The sequence below is a fragment of the Bos taurus genome, chromosome 18, assembly GCF_002263795.3.
Source record: "Bos taurus isolate L1 Dominette 01449 registration number 42190680 breed Hereford chromosome 18, ARS-UCD2.0, whole genome shotgun sequence".
Taxonomy (NCBI): domain Eukaryota; kingdom Metazoa; phylum Chordata; class Mammalia; order Artiodactyla; family Bovidae; genus Bos; species Bos taurus.
The window spans coordinates 3,638,955-3,656,396 of record NC_037345.1 but is presented as its reverse complement, the minus strand read 5'-3'; the positions used below and the strand labels follow the sequence as shown (position 1 = coordinate 3,656,396).

The window sequence follows — 17,442 nt, the reverse complement described above, 5'->3', positions numbered from 1 at the left end:
GGAGAATTTTGAGCATTACTTTACTAGCGTATGAGATGAGTGCAATTGTGCGGTAGTTTGAGCATTCTTTGGCATTGTCTTTCTTTGGGCGTGGGTTGCTCCTCGGGCCTGGGGTAGCTCCTCCCGGCCGCCGCCCCCGACCTTGGACGCGGAGTAACTCCTCTCGTCGCCACCCCTGACCTCGGACGCGGGGTAGCTCCTCTCGGCAGTTCCTGCACCGTCGCAGTCTGGTACTCTCGGCCGCTGCCCCTGACCTCGGACATGGGGTGGCTCCTCTCGGCCACGCGCGCCATGTCGCAGCCGCCTGCACGATCTTTTCACTCATAATTATCTCTTAAGATTCACCCAGCTTGTTGTATATGTCCATAGTTCATTCCTTTTTATTGCTAAGTAGTGTGGCATGGCACGGATGCTCCACAATTTATTTAACTATGTGCCCGCTGAAAGACATGTGGGTTGTCTCCAGTTTTCAGTTATTACAAGTCAAGCTGCTAGGAGCATCCTCGTGCCGGTTTTTGTACAAATAAGTCTTCAGTTCGCTGGGATAAATGCCAAGGGGTAAATCAGTGATTCTAATGAGAGTTGCATGCTTTTTTTTTTTTTGAAACTGCCAAAAGTGTCCAGAGTTGCTGTATCAATTTACATTCCCAGCAGCATGTATGAGTGATCAGTTTCTCCACATTCTGACCAGAATTTTGTGTTGTCACCATTTTTTTTTTTAATTTTAGCCATTCTGAAAGATGTGTGATGCACAAGCAGATAGAGGAAGGTAAAGAGGGGAGACAGAACAGAGACAGAAGAAAGAGAAAAAGCAAGAATAGAGGAGGGGGTAACAAGGTGGAGAAACTTTAAGAAAATGAGATAAAGGAAGCTCAAGGAAATAAAATATGATAAAACCCAAGACTTAAAAAATAAAAAGAATTTATTAATGGTGAAGGGTTACCAGATATAGTGGAGCTTGCAAAATTATATTATATGATTATCGGTTAAAATGGAATTGATCCTCCTTCATTTTAATGGTTTATATGTAGTCTGCCAAATGGAACAGGACTCTGTCAAACGGAAGAGAAATTAACCAAATCACTAGTCAATATCTTTTTCCAGTCTAAGAATACAACTTCTGCAAAGTTATTTATTGCCTACATGCACCTTTGATTATTTAATGCATTCTGTGCAGCTGTGATTTCTCAGACAGCTGAACAAGTCGATGCAGGCAAAATGAAAAAACTAATTTCAATGACAAGGGTTTCTTAGAACAAGAAACTTAGAACAATCTTTTCAAACCATGTAAGTTCTGAGGGTGTCTTGATTAGACATGAAATTTCAACGCAATGAATTAACTGAGAAGAACTACATTTCAAAAAATTAGTAGAAAAATTCAAATGTCAAAGAGCTTTAAAAAAATACTACCTTGTCACATAATTACTGAGAGCAGAAATTTAGATCACACTTACAACTCTTGAAACAGATTATAAAATGCAGGCATACATTTTACCACATCATATCCTATTTTAGGAGAAAGTTGCGGCACACAACACTGAGTTGTTAAGTTACTGACCTGTAAGGATAACTATTCCTTCAATAATTCAGTCAGAAAAAGCAAATCATCTCAAGCTGGAAAAGTCAATTAGGCCTCAGAATTTCCCACAGCAACATTAAACATTAGAAGATAAAGGAGCACTGTCTACAAATTTCTGAAAGAAAATGTAGCGAACCTAACTTTCTTTTTTAAGTATTAAGGTAACAGGTAAGTCTTACCAAATTTGAAGGAATTCTGAGAGTAAAGCACATACAAGCTCTTCTGGTGAAAAATAAAAATAGAATATTAATCCATAATGAAATATGAATCAAAAGGTGTCCATCAAAAGACACCTTACAAAGCTAGAAAAGACAAGGCTGACTGAATCTCTTAGTGCAAATCCAGTAGGATATTATGTACAAACTGCTGAAGAGTTGCAAAATGTGACTCAAAAACATTACATCACTTTCTTATAAGGTTAAATACAGGGTTACCTTATACTCCAGAGGTTCCACTCCTAAATGTATACTCCTAAGAAGTGGAAATATACATGTCCCAAAAAAACACACTGAGACACAGATGTTCACAGCAACATTATTCATAATAGACAAAAAGTGAAACCAGCACAAATGGCCAACAACTGATTAGTGGATGATCAAAATGCGGTGGATCCACACAAAGGAATGACTAGGCCTTAAAAAATAAAGAATATTTGATATAGTCTACAAGTATGGATAAACTTTGCCAATGTGATGCTAGTGAAAGAAGCCAGTCACAAAGATCCCACATTCTAGGTTTTCACCTGTATGAAATGTCCAGAATTGGTAAGTCAGCGGAGATAAAGAGTAGATGCATGGTTGACTAGGGTTGGGGTGGGAGTTTGGGGAAAATGGAAAGTGTGCTAACAGGTACAAGTTTCTTTATGGGACATAAAAATGTTCTAAAATTGCTTGTGGTGACGGTTATACAACTCCATTTAATACACTGAAACACCATTAGATTGTACACTTCAAATAGGTGAATTACAGGGCACATGGACTGTATCTCAATAAAGCTGTTAGCAACAAACAGCATAAAATTAAACCAGCCAACTTCATTTTAGAGTTCAGAGGCAACCAATATTCTCAAGCGTGTGCCAACTCAGGAAACGCAACAATGCTTGAGTCTTTCTAGAAGAGAGAAAAACAACAACAACAACAACAAAGAAAATATCATTACCTGAAAATGCAATTCATCCAAGAATAAACAGAAAAACATTCATTCATGAATAGAGGGCCTCTGAAGACAGGACCAGTGGTTAGTATTCAAAAAATAGACAACCATACAAATAATAGCAAAACTAGCAAAAACTGGGAGGTGGGGGGAGAAAAAGAAGAGATGACGACAGATGCATGCTAATTTTCACATTTTTCAGAACAGACCAATGCTGTCTAGAATACAAAAGACTTTAATAGAGAACCTAGTGACTCTATAACCTTTACAACTTTTATAAAGTTTAAGTTAGCACATTGAATACATGTTTATCATGTATATAAATAATATAAATCAATCCCCATGTCTTCAGTTTGTTTCTTCTTTCTCTGTCAGTTTCAGTTCATAAAGTTAATAAATAAATTTATTTCTGAATCTCTTTTTCTATTCCTCTATCTAGAATAGTGCTTCTTAACCTGGGGCTATTCTGGACCCCAGGAAACATTTGGCTTTTTCTGGAGACATACTTTGTTGTCACAACTGGGGAGCATGCTTCTAGCATGTAGTGGGTAGGGTCCAAGGATACTGCTTAATGTCCCACAAAGGACAGGACAGCCCCCAACCATCGCAAGGAATCACTCAGCCCAATGGCGAGAGTCCCGAGGTTGGGAAAGCCTGCACTAGCGATATTTAGGAATGTCTGGAATAATGCTCTCTCGTATTAGTCACTAGTTCAGAGTTGTGTGACTCTCGGTGATTACTATAGTCTTTTCTTCGACATATCTGTATATCTTAAGATTTTATAATGACTTCATATCAACTATCATTAATGTTTAAAAGTAAAACAACAAATAAAGGTATGTATGTGTATGCAGTCCTGAGAATTATCAAGATTCCCAGTCTCTAAAACATGGAAACCTTTTAAAAAGTGTTAGAAAGAACGTTTGTTCTCCCACATTTGGGAAGTTTCTTGAATGTCAATGACTAGCTTATAATGTAGATCTTTTCAAAAGAACAGAAAACAAAAAGCAAAATAAGTCACAAAATATTTTTTCTCCAAGAAGTAGACAATGTTTCAGTTTTATAAAGGCACTGTACCATCAAGAGTGCAAATCAAATAAGTAAAACTATGTGTTTATTTGAAGGCACTTTCCCTGTCTCAGGCCCATGTACATGAATGACAAATGGCTCAAGATGGAACTAGATGACCTTTGTAGTATGTGACTTTTTTAAGATCAGAATGTCTTTCAAAATGTAATCAAAACCTTTAATTGAAATATATTTGCATATCATTTAATAAGTACAATCAAAACCTTACTCCTGTCTCTCACGAATAATTCACAAGCTATAAGTTTCTCGAGCTGTATATGATGGATCATTCGTACTCCTTCATAAACTGCTATTTATTGATTATCTTTCATGTAACAGGTAATGTACTAGGTGTCAAGATACAATAATAAATGAGGAATGGACCTACTCTTGAGAGGCTCAGAAATAATTAAAAGCCAGAACAAGAAGTGTATCTTTGTAATTTACTCAACATTCTTTGAGAGTGTAGGAAAATGTCCTCTAGAGACCTGCGGAAGGCTTTGTGGAGAAAGGGTGTGAATGGTTTCATTAAAAGGATTGGGGGTGTTTCACAGATGAAGCAAAGACAGCAAGTGAAGAGAAAATGATGCTAGATGCCATCAGTGGTTGATGAATTGTCTTTATGCTAAAGGACCTGCAGAAGTAGGGGAAGGTCCATGCAGGTATCTTCTTCTTCTTTTTTTTTTTTTTTAACCATTAGTGTTAACTTCGTTGTGAAAACAGTTGAACAGTTTCATTTTCAAAAACTAAATAGAAACTATGATATTCTTAAAAGTAAAAGTAATAATAGCTATGCTTCGAATTCAACACTAAAATTTCTTTTGTGATCAAAGTAGAACAAATATTTTTTATTTATATTTTCCGTAAAAAAAAACCAACAACATTTACTTTTATGTGAGTAAAAGGTGCCAGACTGGTGATCTCTCTTCTGTTTGAAGAACACAGTGTAGGCACCAAGATCTTCCCACCCCATCTTGCTACCATCTTGTCTTCTAATTTCTCCATCTCTTTGTTTCTTCTAGGTTTTATTTTTTTTTAATATAAATTTATTTAAATTGGAGGCAAATTACTTTACAATATTGTATTGGTTTTGCCATACACTGACATAAATCTGCCACGGGTGTACATGTGTTCCCCATCCTGAACCCCTCCCCCTATCTCCCTCCCCATTCCATCCCTCTGGTTCATCCCAGTGCACTGGCCCGGAGCATCCTGTATCATGCATCGAAACTGGACTGGCGATTCATTTCACATATGATAATATACATGTTTCAATGCCATTCTCCCAAATCATCCCACCCTCGCCCTCTCCCACAGAGTCCAAAAGACTGTTCTATACATCTGTGTCTCTTTTGCTGTCTCGCATACAGGGTTATCGTTACCACCTTTTTAAATTCCATATATATGCATTAGTATACTGTATTGGTGTTTTTCTTTCTGGCTTACTTCACTCTGTATAATAGGCTCCAGTTTCATCCACCTCATTAGAACTGATTCAAATGTATTCTTTTTAATGGCTGAGCAATACTCCATTGTGTATATGTACCACAGCTTTCTTATCCATTCGTCTGCTGATGGACATCTAGGTTGCTTCCATATCCTGGCTATTATAAACAGTGCTGCAATGAACATTGGGGTACATATGTCTCTTTCAATTCTGGTTTCCTTGGTGTGTATACCCAGCAGTGGGATTGCTGGGTCATATGGCAGTCCTGGGTGTTCATTGGAAGGATCCATGCTGACACTGAAACTCCAATACTTTGGCCACCTCATGCAAAGAGTTGACTAATTGGAAAAGACCCTGATGCTGGGAGGGATTGGGAGCAGGAGGAGAAGGGGACGACAGAGGATGAGATGGCAGGATGGTATCACCGACTCAATACATATGAGTTTGGGTGAACTCCTGGAGTTGGTGATGGACAGGGAGGCCTGGCGTGCTGCCATTCATGGGGTCACAAAGAGTTGGACACGACTGAGCAACTGAACTGAACTGAACTGAACTGATGGCAGTTCTATTTCCAGTTTTTAAAGGAATCTCCACACTGTTCTCCATAGTGGCTGTACTAGTTTGCATTCCCACCAACAGTGTAAGAGGGTTCCCTGTTCTCCACACCCTCTCCAGCATTTATTACTTGTAGACTTTGGGATAGCAGCCATTCTGACTGGTGTGAAATGGTACCTCATGTGGTTTTGATTTGCTCTGATAATGAGTGATCACTCTGATAATGAGTGATGTTGAGCATCTTTTCATGTGTTTGTTAGCCATCTGTATGTCTTCTTTGGAGAAATGTCTATTTAGTTCTTTGGCCCATTTTTTGATTGAGTCATTTATCTTCCTGGAATTGAGCTGTAGGAGTTGCTTGTATATTTTTGAGATGAATTCTTTGTCAGTTGTTTCATTTGCTATTATTTTCTCCCATTCTGAAGGCTGTCTTTCCACCTTGCTTATATTTTCCTTTGTTGTGTAGAAGCTTTTAATTTTAATTAGGTCCCATTTGTTTATTTTTGCTTTTATTCCCAATATTCTGGGAGGTGGGTCATAGAGGATCCTGCTGTGATGTATGTCGGAGAGTGTTTTGCCTATGTTCTCCTCTAGGAGTTTTATAGTTTCTGGTCATACCTTTAGATCTTTAATCCATTTTGAGTTTATTTTTGTGTATGGTGTTAAAAAGTGTTCTAGTTTCATTCTTTTACAAGTGGTTGACCAGTTTACCCAGCACAACTTGTTAAAGAGATTGTCTTTTCTCCATTGTATATTCTTGCCTCCTTTGTTAAAGATAAGGTGTCCATCGGTGCATAGATTTATTTCTGGGCTTCCTATTTTGTTCCATTGATCTATATTTCTCTCTTTGTGCCAGCACCATACTGTCTTGATGACTGTGGCTTTGTAGTAGAGCCTGAAGTCAGGCAGGTTGATTCTTCCAGTTCCATTCTTTTTTCTCAAGATTGCTTTGGCTATTTGAGGTTTTTTTGTATTTCCATACAAATTGTGAAATTATTTGTTCTAGCTCTGTGAAAAATACCGTTGGTAGCTTGATAGGGATTGCATTGAATCTATAGATTGCTTTGGGTAGTATACTCATTTTCACTATATTGATTCTTCCAATCCATGAACACGGTATATTTCTCCATCTATTAGTGTACTCTTTGATTTCTTTCACGGACGTTTTATAGTTTCTTTATATAGGTCTTTGTTTCTTTTGGTAGATATATTCCTAAGTATTTTATTCTTTGCATTGCAATGGTGAATGGAATTGTTTCCTTCATTTCTCTTTCTATTTTCTCATTGCTAGTGTATAGGAATGCAAGGGATTTCTGTGTGTTGATTTTATATCCTGAAACTTTACTATATCCATTGATGAGCTCTAGTAATTTTCTGGTGGAGTCTTTAGGGTTTTCTATGTAGAGGATCATGTCATCTGCAAACAGTGGGTTTTACTTCTTCCTTTCCAATCTGCATTCCTTTTATTTCTTTTTCTGCTCTGATTGCTGTGCCCAAAACTTCCAAAACTATGCTGAATAGTAGTGGTGAGCATGGGCACCCTTGTCTTGCTCCTGACTTTAGGGGAAATGCTTTCAATTTTTCACCATTAAAGATAATGTTTGCTGTGGGTTTGTCATAGATAGCTTTTATTATATTGAGGTATGTTCCTTCTATTCCTGCTTTCTGGAGGGTTTTTATCATAAATGGATGTTGAATTTTGTCAAAGGCTTTCTCTGCATCTATTGAGATAATCATATGGTTTTTATTTTTCAATTTGTTAATGTGGTGTATTACATTGATTAACTTGTGGGTATTGAAGAATTCTTGCATCCCTGGGATAAAGCCCACTTGGTCATGATGTATGATCTTTTTAATGTGTTGTTGGATTCTGATTGCTAGAATTTTGTTAAGGATTTTTGCATCTATGTTCATCAGTGATATTGGCCTGTAGTTTTCTTTATTTGTGGCATCTTTGTCAGGTTTTGGTATTAAGGTGATGGTGGCCTCATAGAATGAGTTTGGAAGTTGACCCTCCTCTGCAATTTTCTGGAAGAGTTTGAGTAGGACAGGTGTTAGCTCTTCTCTAAATTTTTGGTAGAATTCAGCTGAGAAGCCGACTGGTCCCGGGCTTTTGTTTGCTGGAAGATTTCTGATTACAGTTTCAATTTCCATGCGTGTGATGGGTCTCTTAAGATTTTCTATTTCTTTCTGGTTCAGTTTTTGAAAGTTGTACTTTTCTAAGAATTTGTCCATTTTTCCAAGTTGTCCATTTTATTTGTATATAGTTCTGATAGTAGTTTCTTATGATCCTTTGTATTTCTGTGTTGTCTGTTGTGATCTCTCCATTTTCATTTCTAATTTTATTGATTTGATTTTTCTCCCTTTGTTTCTTGAGTCTGGCTAATGGTTTGTCAATATTATTTATCTTCTCAAAGAACCAGCTTTTGGCTTTGTTGATTTTTGCTATGGTTTCTTTTGCATTTATTTCTGCCCTAATTTGTAAGACTTCTTTCCTTCTACTAACCCTGGGGTTCTTCATTTCTTCCTTTTCTAGTTGCTTTAGGTGTAGAGTTAGGTTATTTATTTGACTTTTTTCTTTTCTTGAGGTATGCCTCTATTGCTATGGACCTTCCCTTTCGCACTTCCTGATTGATGTCAAAAAATCACGTAACTCCGTGGGTTAATACTAGATTTCTACTCTTTCTCCTTAGTGTGAGGTAAGAGTGCTGAAGATAACACAGCTACAATTGGCATGCTCTCCAGGTAATTTTCAACACATGCTGAAGTTGAAGAAGTATTGGTCTAGAAGACTTGTGATGGCACCCCACAAATGAAGATGGTCCCACTTCTCCTGAGAGAGCAGAAAGGAAAATACCTACAGAAAACCTCCTAGTTATCACCTTTCTCTTAACTGTAGACCCAGATGTTTTTCCATGATTTGCTCCTTTGATTCTGTCTCCACAGTTAGTAAAAGTCAGAAACATATTCAGTAGGATCCTACTGAATCCTAGGAGACATAGGAGAATACATAGGAGAATACCCATGTTACTAAAATCTTTACTAGTTTTTATGTCTTACAAGTTTAACTATTGATATTTTTTTAATTACCCAACTTTAAAATTAAGCAACCTTCATTTTTGCTTAAAAAAAGAAGTACCATTCTGGTGAATGATGTTGCTAATGGGACAGGTTATACATGTGTGAGGACAGAAAATATATGAAAAACCTCAGTAATTTCCTCTTCATTTCATTGTAAATTTATTTTAAAAATAAAGTCTTTAAAAATTAAGCAACAATAACTATCTGTACTATTATTAATGTTTAGTTGTGGGTTGTGATTTTTATGGTGTTTTTTTTTCTGAGTCAGATGTACTGAGGATAATTTACACAGAATAAAACTGAGTAATTCTGTGTATTGCTCTAGGAATTTTGACAAATGCTTCAAGTCACGTAAGTTACCATAACACTCAAGACATAGAACATCTCCTTTACCTGTTCTCTTTTGTAAAATTCCTCTTGCCTTAAAGCGATTGGCAAAGAGATCTTTTTTCTGTTCCTATGGTTTTGCTTTTTCCGGAATATCTTAGAAATCGAATGATCCAGCACAGAGCCTTTTAAGTCAGGCTTCTATTAGTCAGTACCATGCACTGAAGATTCATCCATGCTGTTGGTTCTTTTTACTGTTTAGTAATATTCCATTGTACAGTGTAGATACACCACAGTAAAACGGAATGTTTATCCACTGGCTTATTCATTAAACCACTGGCTTATTCATTAAACCACTGACATTTGGGTGGTTTCCAGTTTTAGAAGACTATGCATAAAATCAATATAAACCTGTTCATACGGATATTTCATTTCTCTTCTGCAAATACCTAGGAGTGGGGTTGCTGGATCTTATAGTAAATGTGTGTTTAGATTTATAAAAAATTGCCAAAGTGACAGTACCATTTTGCACTTGGCACCAGCAATGCAAATTCCAGCTTCTCTATATTCTTGGCAGTTGATATTGTCAGTTTTTTTTGTTTTATTATATTTTTACAGTGTCAGCCATTCTGATAGCTATATACCAGTATCTTATTGTGGTGTTAAATGTAGTACATTTCCCTAATGACTAATGATATTGAAAATTTTATGTGTTTCTTTGAAATCTGTGTATTTTATCTTACAAAATGTATGTGCAAATCATTTGCCCATTTGTTAATCTGATTTTTTTTTAATTGCACTGTTAGAAGGTTCTTCATATATTTAGCCTCTATCAGATATGGACTTTGCAAATGTATTTTCCCCATGTGTGACTCTTCTTCCCATTTTTTAAACAATGTCATGTTAAAAGCAGTTTTTAATTATGATGAACCTCAATTTATCATTTAAAAATTTATGGGTTATGCTTTTGATGCTCTATCTAAAAAATCTTTGCTTAACCCAAGGTCACTAAGATTTTCTTCCATATTTTCTTAGAGAAGTTTTATAGTTTGTGGGTTTACATTTAAGTTTATAATTAATTTGAATTATTTTTGGTATGCAGTTTGAAGTATGGTTGAAATTCTTCTGTTTTTGCAAATGGATTCTAATTCTGCTATAAAAAGGTACTTTTAAAATTTCAATTTTTCATTACTAACATATAGAGATATAATTTGTTTTTGCATATTGAACTTGCATCCTATTACCTTGCTAAACTCACTTTAAAAAAAAATATTCTTAGGAATTTTCTACCTAGAAAACCATGTCATCTATAAATGGAGACATTCTATTTCTTCCTTTCTAATCTATAGGCCTTGAATTCCTTTTCTTTACTTACTACTTGTAAGTAGGACTCACAGTAGGATACTGAATAGGATTGGTGAGAACAGACATCTTTGTTTAGATCCTGATCTTAGAGAGGAAGTATTAAGTCTGTGACAATTCAGGATAAAGCATTAGATTTTTAGATTTTCACAAATGTCTTTTAAAATATTGAGGAAGTTTAAGTTCCTAGTTTCCTTAATTTTTATAAATAGGATGTTGAATTCTTCCATTTACTTTTCACATATTTTTTTTCAAAAAACTTGTTTTCATATTCATAAATTCTTTAGGTCAACAATATTTATGAAGTTTTATATCTGCAGAACAACTTTAAAAAGGGGACTTTATCATTCATATCTTTTGTGCTTTTGGTAAAATGTTTAACAATGTTATCTGTGACTTCTGACATTAAACAATAATACTAGTAGTAACAAAATTCCACACCCATCCACATTTTAAAAAATGAAAATAAAGACTAGTAGTAACAAAATTCCACACCCATCCACATTTTAAAAAATGAAAATAAAGACTTGGAATTAGGAGCCAGCTAGCATCTGGTACATCTGGTACCTGTGGGTCTCACTTATTTTTGTTTATTCATCCTGCTTTCTCAAGGCTTCTGGGTTGTTTTTTCTTTCCTAGAAAAACATGGCTAGATATAAAATTTTCAACCTATCTGGTTTGTGTGATAGGACCAAGATACTTTTCTTTTTATTTTCATCTTTCCATTTTTCTGTTCAAAGAAAATCTAAGAATTCTGTGCCTCAACGAATCATTCTTACTGTCTCAACAAATGGTGCCACCAGCTTTACTCAAGTCAGAAACCTGGAGGTAATCCTCATACCCTGTCACCCTCACCCCAAATCGTACTGAATTCACCTCCCTGACTGAGCCCCTTATCTAAGCCCCATGCCAACCATTGCCTAGTTCAAGCCTTCATAACTGTCCTTGTCTTACACTCAAAGGTCACTTTCCTGGATCATGAGAACTAAGCCAGTTCTCAGCCTTAAAGTATGCCAGTCCTAATTAGTGTTCCAGCCACAATGCCTTCAGGATAACTTTCACATAACTCACCTCTGCTTTTAAGGCCCACTTTGCATGATCCCGTATCTAGAAGCCCCACATCTGCCCTGTTTATCTCATTTGGAAAGGAAAATAAATAAATAAATAAATGTGTCTAGGGCTTTGCACCTTCAGAGGTGCGGGCTGCCCACACAGAGAAAATAGGCGGCATTCATTACTCTGATACTGCTGCTCTTCAGACAGGGCCATTTATGCAGAAAATGCTCTGTGAACTCACATGAGGATAAGCCCCAACCCTAAAGTAGATGTGGTGGACAGGAAGGCCAGGGAAAACTCGGGGACTGTTTCACTAATGTCTGAGGTAAACCCGCAGGTCTCCAAACCCTTACACTGTTTTTAATCCTTGTCCTAATATTGTGAGCCTCCCTCTGCACCCCCATTCTGGTAGCAGCTAAATGCTTGGTTTCTTAGCCTCTCGCCACAGACCTCAGGGACCAGATACGCCCTGTGGTGGAGGCTATCGTGTGCACTGCAGGGTATTCACAGCATTTCTGGCCACTCCCTCTGGATCCAGTAGCACTCAACCCCCCACAGCTGCAACAGCCAAGCACGTCTCCAGATATTGCCAAACGTTCCCTAAGGGAATGAGTCGCCTGGGATGGAGAAGCCCTGCTCTGAGTGAAAAGATGCTGTGCGCTCAAGTTCAAGACGGGAAGTCTGCAAGAAAGAACCCCTAAGGAATCGAGTTGGCAGCAACCTCAGTCAAAGCAGAACAATTCCCCAGGGACAGTGGTAAATGGGGGGAGCCGGCCTAAGCCCCTGCAGCACTCAGATCAGAGCCAGCTGTGAGGAGTGCATGTGATGAATAGAACAATTTCTCCATTGTCACGCAAAATCATTGCGCTTCTCTGGATGCAGCCTGCGTTTACAACCTCATCTCTTTGTACATAACTTTTCCCTCCGTGAAATATCCTATGTCATCTTCAAGTGACTGTGTAAGGCCTACTGGCAGACCAAGAAGTTGAGATGATAAAGATTAGGGATGGGAGGTATAATGGCAGGCCATTTTTTTTTTACAATGTACATACACCTTTTTATAGGTCAGTATCATCTTGGCTTTTTAGCTAAGCAACTTCTGCTATGCATCTCCATAAACTCAATGCATTGTCAGATCAACTCTTTCTCTGCTGAGCCTCTAGAATAAACCTTCATTTCAGGATATACTTTTAAGGTAAATAAATATTTCTTCTATTTGCATGTTAAGTTCTGGAAGTAACTAAAAGCATAAAAAAGTAATGAATCAGTCTCGAACCTAACTGACTTCAGAGAGGTTATAAATGGCCACATACGCTTATTTCTTTCTCTGCTTAAAATATGTATTTTCTGTGACACTATATTTTAACTAAAAAATTCCGGTTCAGAGTATTCATATATTGAATATACAAAACAGCAGGTCCCACTGATTTAGAGTAAGAACACACACACAAACTGGCGGGGGGAGAAAAAGAGAATGAAAGTTGAAATATGTTTGATTAAACTGACTTTGATTCTACTGATGTTCTAATTTCACCCCAGGCCCAACAGTAGAAAACTCACCATACATCCTTAATAATGTTATGCAGCACTGAGGTGCTCCTATATGGATAATAGCATGTAGACACTGAGGAAGGATGGAACAAATTTATGAACCAAACAGAGGTGCTTTGTGGTTTCTTTCTCTTGGAATCTTAACAAGGCCCGCTGTCACGGCATTTGTTCTAGGGCTTTCCATCCTATAGGGCCACTTTGTTGACTGACTAGGGGGACGATTTCAGACACTGCTTATGGGTTTTCAAAAGAGAAGTCTGACTAATTATTATGTAGCAACACGGCTCTTAGGTGACACCTCTTTGCTCAGACACGCTGAGGGCGCGTCGCCATCACTTACTGTCTCCGCGGCACAGCAGAGGCCCCAGTTTATACGCTGCTTCTGAGTGCGGCCGGCCAGTGTCTGTGATCACAATCCTGGTCACCGGCAGATGCTCCTTGTAAGAGAGGAACCCAGTGTCATTGGTCCTGAAAGACAGTAACAACAACAAGGTTCTTAAACTATTCTGATTAACAGAGTTAGAAAGGAAACAACAGTCCTTATTGCATTTCAAAGCCAAGATGTCCTGAGCTGAATGGGGACCCATAAAAGGGTCGGGAGCAAAGGGCTCATCTGAGGATGAAAAAACAGGGCAGCGTTTTAGCATTCCTTGCAGTCCGAATATAGCTGGTGCTTTTAAGTTCTGTTGGCCACTTTTTGCCTTTTAAATGAGATGGTTAATCCATTACCATTTAATGTAATGATTGATAGTGGGTTTTTAGATCTATCGTTTTGGTATTTATTTCTTATTTTTCCTCCCACAGGACATCTTGTATTTCTGCTCCCCTCTTCATGCCTCCTCTTGGTTTACTCCATATTTCTTTTGGTATTCAATTTTATTTTTTCACTCACTCTTTAGCTATATACCTGCTTATTTTATTTTAATATTTGCTTCATGGATTATAAGATGCATCCTTAATTCATCACAGTCTACTTAGATTTTATGTTGTATTACTTAAAATGTCATAAGCTTACTATGGGATAATTTTTAACACCCTTCCTACACAAACACCTGTTCTTTATGCCATAGTTGCAATATATTTTAAATCCAGATGCTACAAGCTTTATAATACAATTAAATAGTGAATTTTAATTTATTTAATCAAGAGAAAAATTTAAACACTGCTTTTTCCATTTACTGACATATTCATGATTCCCAGTGCCCTTCATTCCTGCCTGAAGATCTATTTTAAACGGTCTGTTTAGCCTGAAGAATTTCCATCACTATTTCTTATGGTACAGTTCTGCTGACAACAAATTCTCTCTGCATTTGTTTAATCTGAACAGGACTTTATTTTACTTTCATTTGTGAAATGTATTTTTGTCCTCTGTCAAAGTCTGGGTCGATACTGCCTTCTCTTTCCCCACAAAAGGTGTCATTTCATTGTCTTCTGATGTGAGGTCACCTTCATTTGCATCCTGATTACCCTGTGTGGAAGGTGTTCCACCAGATTCACCCAAACTGGCTCCTTTCAAAACATCATTGAAGTTGTATTAGTTATCTGTTGATACTAATGCATAACAAATTATCCCCCAAAACAAAGTGGTGACTTAAGACCTTTTATATAATCTGTGATTCTTCTGCTTTATGACCCTCTGGTTCAGCATCTCAAGGCTACACTCAAAGTGTTGGCAGGGACTGAAGTCAACTCAGTGCTCGGGTGGGGAAGGCTCACTCCTGTGGCTACTGGCAGTATTCTACTACTTGCTGGGCACTGAACTGAAAGCCTTGGGTATTCACCAGCTGCTGGTTGAGGGTGACCCTCGAATCTTTGTCCACAACAGCTCACAACATGGCAGGCTGCTGTATCAAACAAGAAGGCTGGAAGATGCAGAGAGTGAATTTCAAGCATGTTAGAAGTCATGGTCTTTTGTAACTCAGTCTCTGAAGTGACATCTCATCATTTTACCATATACTATTCTTTAAAAGCAAGTCACAAGGTCCATGCAACACACAAGAGAAGGAAATTACACAGTGGTGTGAATAACAGGCAGTGTGGATAATTGGGGGCCATCTCGGGGGCTTGCTTCCAGAGATGTTTATTAAGCAAATTTGAGAGATTTTCAGCCATGGTTTCATCAAACGATATATACTTTTGCCTCATTTTATTTCCTGCTGCTCTGGGACTCCAATTTCTTGCCTGTTAAATCATAGATATTTTCCCACAAGCCACAAAGGGTCTGTCAATTTTTCTTTCAATTTTTTTTTTCCTGCATTCTTCAGATTGAATGATTTATACTGATCTGTCTTCAGGTTTACTGAAGATTTCTTTTGCTAACCCCCATAAGAGTTGAAATCTATGCAGTGAATATTTAACTTCAGATGTTGTATTTTTCTGTTCTAAAATGTACATTTGCTTCTTTAATAAAGTTCTCATTTATCTGCTTAGAATACCCTTGGTTCCTTTGTGATTATTTTTACCTTTAATTTTTTATACATTTTTTTAAGAGTTGATTTAATATGTTTGCCTGCTAATAAGACACCAGTGACCCAGCACCTGTTTCTGCTAGAACTTTTATTTTCTTGACTTCGGATCAAAGTTTGCTATTTTTTTTTTTAATAAGCAACCATTGCTATAATATTTTGGATTTTATGGGTGATACACTGTAGATTCTAGAATCTGCTTTCCTTCTCAGAAGGCTAGGTTTTTGTTTTCACAAACAGTTAAATCACAACCTTATCACAATAAACGCTGGAGGCTTGTTTTTACTTCATCGGGGTGGGCCTGGGTCAGTTTCACTGGTAGTTTTCAATCATACTCAGTTTGGGGACATAGTCTTTGCTGTAAAGTCCTGGACCTTCTGTCATTTCTATTTCTAGGGCTTTACAAAGCCCAAGTCAGCCAAGGAGACTCACACTCCCAATCTGGTCTCTCTGGTGGTTGCTGCTGAAGTCCCTGTATCGCGGGATCAGTGGTCCAACTGCATCTCTCTGCTTGGTTCCTAGAAATCGCCCCTGTGCACGTGCAGCTCAGAGGTCAGGGTTCTAGAGGAGCTGATACAGTGGTCTCCTCTCAAGTGGTTTTCTCCATTCCGAAATGTCCAGAAATCCATTTCCAGGCATTCTGGTTGCTTTGAATCTTCCTCTGATACCTGTAGCCGCCCCCCACCCCCACCCCGCACCCAGACTCTAGTAATCTCTTTGAGTTCTAGCCACCCTGTGGCAGGTGATCTGGTGAGTAGTTTCAGAGAAAAGGCATCTAAACATAAATCTCATCCACGGATACTCCCTTCTTTGAAGGGCTGAAGGCTCACAACCCTGGGAGTTTCTGCCTACATTTGGTTATTTTCCACTTGCTTCAAGTTCAGTTCAGTTCAGTCACTCAGTCCTATCTGACTCTTTGTGACCCCATGAACTGTAGCACATGATTCACGGGGTGGCAAAGAGTCAGACACGACTGAGCAACTGAACTGAACTGAACTGAACTGTAGCATGCTAGGCCTACCTGCCCATCACCAACTCCCAGAGTTTACCCAAACTCATGTTTATTGAGTCAGTGATGCCATCCAACATTCTCATCCTCTGTCGTCCCCTTCTTCTCCTGCCCTCAATCTTTCCCAGCACCAGGGTCTTTTCAAATGAGTCAGCTCTTCGCATCAGGTGGCCAAAGTATTGGAGTTTCAGTTTCAATATCAGTCCTTCCAGTACACACTCAGGACTGATCTCCTTTAGGATGGACTGGTTGATCTCTTTCCAGTCCAAGGGACTCTCAAGAGTCTTCTCCAACACCACAGTTCAAAAGCTTCAATTCTTCTGTGCTCAGCTTTCTTTATAGTCCAACTCTCACATCCATACATGACCACAGGAAGAACCATAGCCTTGACTAGACGGACCTTCGTTGGCAAAGTAATATCTCTGCTTTTGAACATGCTATCTAGGTTGGTCATAACTTTCCTTCCAAGGAGTAAGCGTCTTTTCATTTCATGCCTGCAATCACCATCTACAGTGATTTTTCAGCCCCAAAAAATAAAGTCAGCCACTGTTTCCACTGTTTCCCCATCTATTTGCCATGAAGTGATGGGACTGGATGCCATGATCTTAGTTTTCTAAATGTTGAGTTTTAAACCAACTTTTTCACTCTCCTCTTTCACTTTCATCAAGAGGCTTTTTAGTTCCTCTTCACTTTCTGCCATAAAGATGGTGTCATCTGCATATCTGAGGTTATTGATATTTCTCCCAGCAATCTTGATTCTAGCTTGCGCTTCTTCCAGCCCAGTGTTTCT

At 38.0% G+C, this 17,442-nt stretch overlaps 1 protein-coding gene across 4 annotated transcripts in view; it reads right to left on the bottom strand.

Annotated features, from left to right (window-relative positions):
- Nucleotides 1–17,442, bottom strand: part of CNTNAP4 (contactin associated protein family member 4) — a 313,164-nt gene that overhangs the window by 77,247 nt on the left and 218,475 nt on the right. For all 4 annotated transcript variants that reach the window (XM_059876848.1, XM_059876847.1, XM_010814367.4 and 1 more), the window contains exon 15: nt 13,519–13,646. In XM_059876848.1, the coding sequence (XP_059732831.1) occupies nt 13,519–13,646 (128 nt within the window). The remainder of the gene's footprint in view (nt 1–13,518; nt 13,647–17,442) is intronic.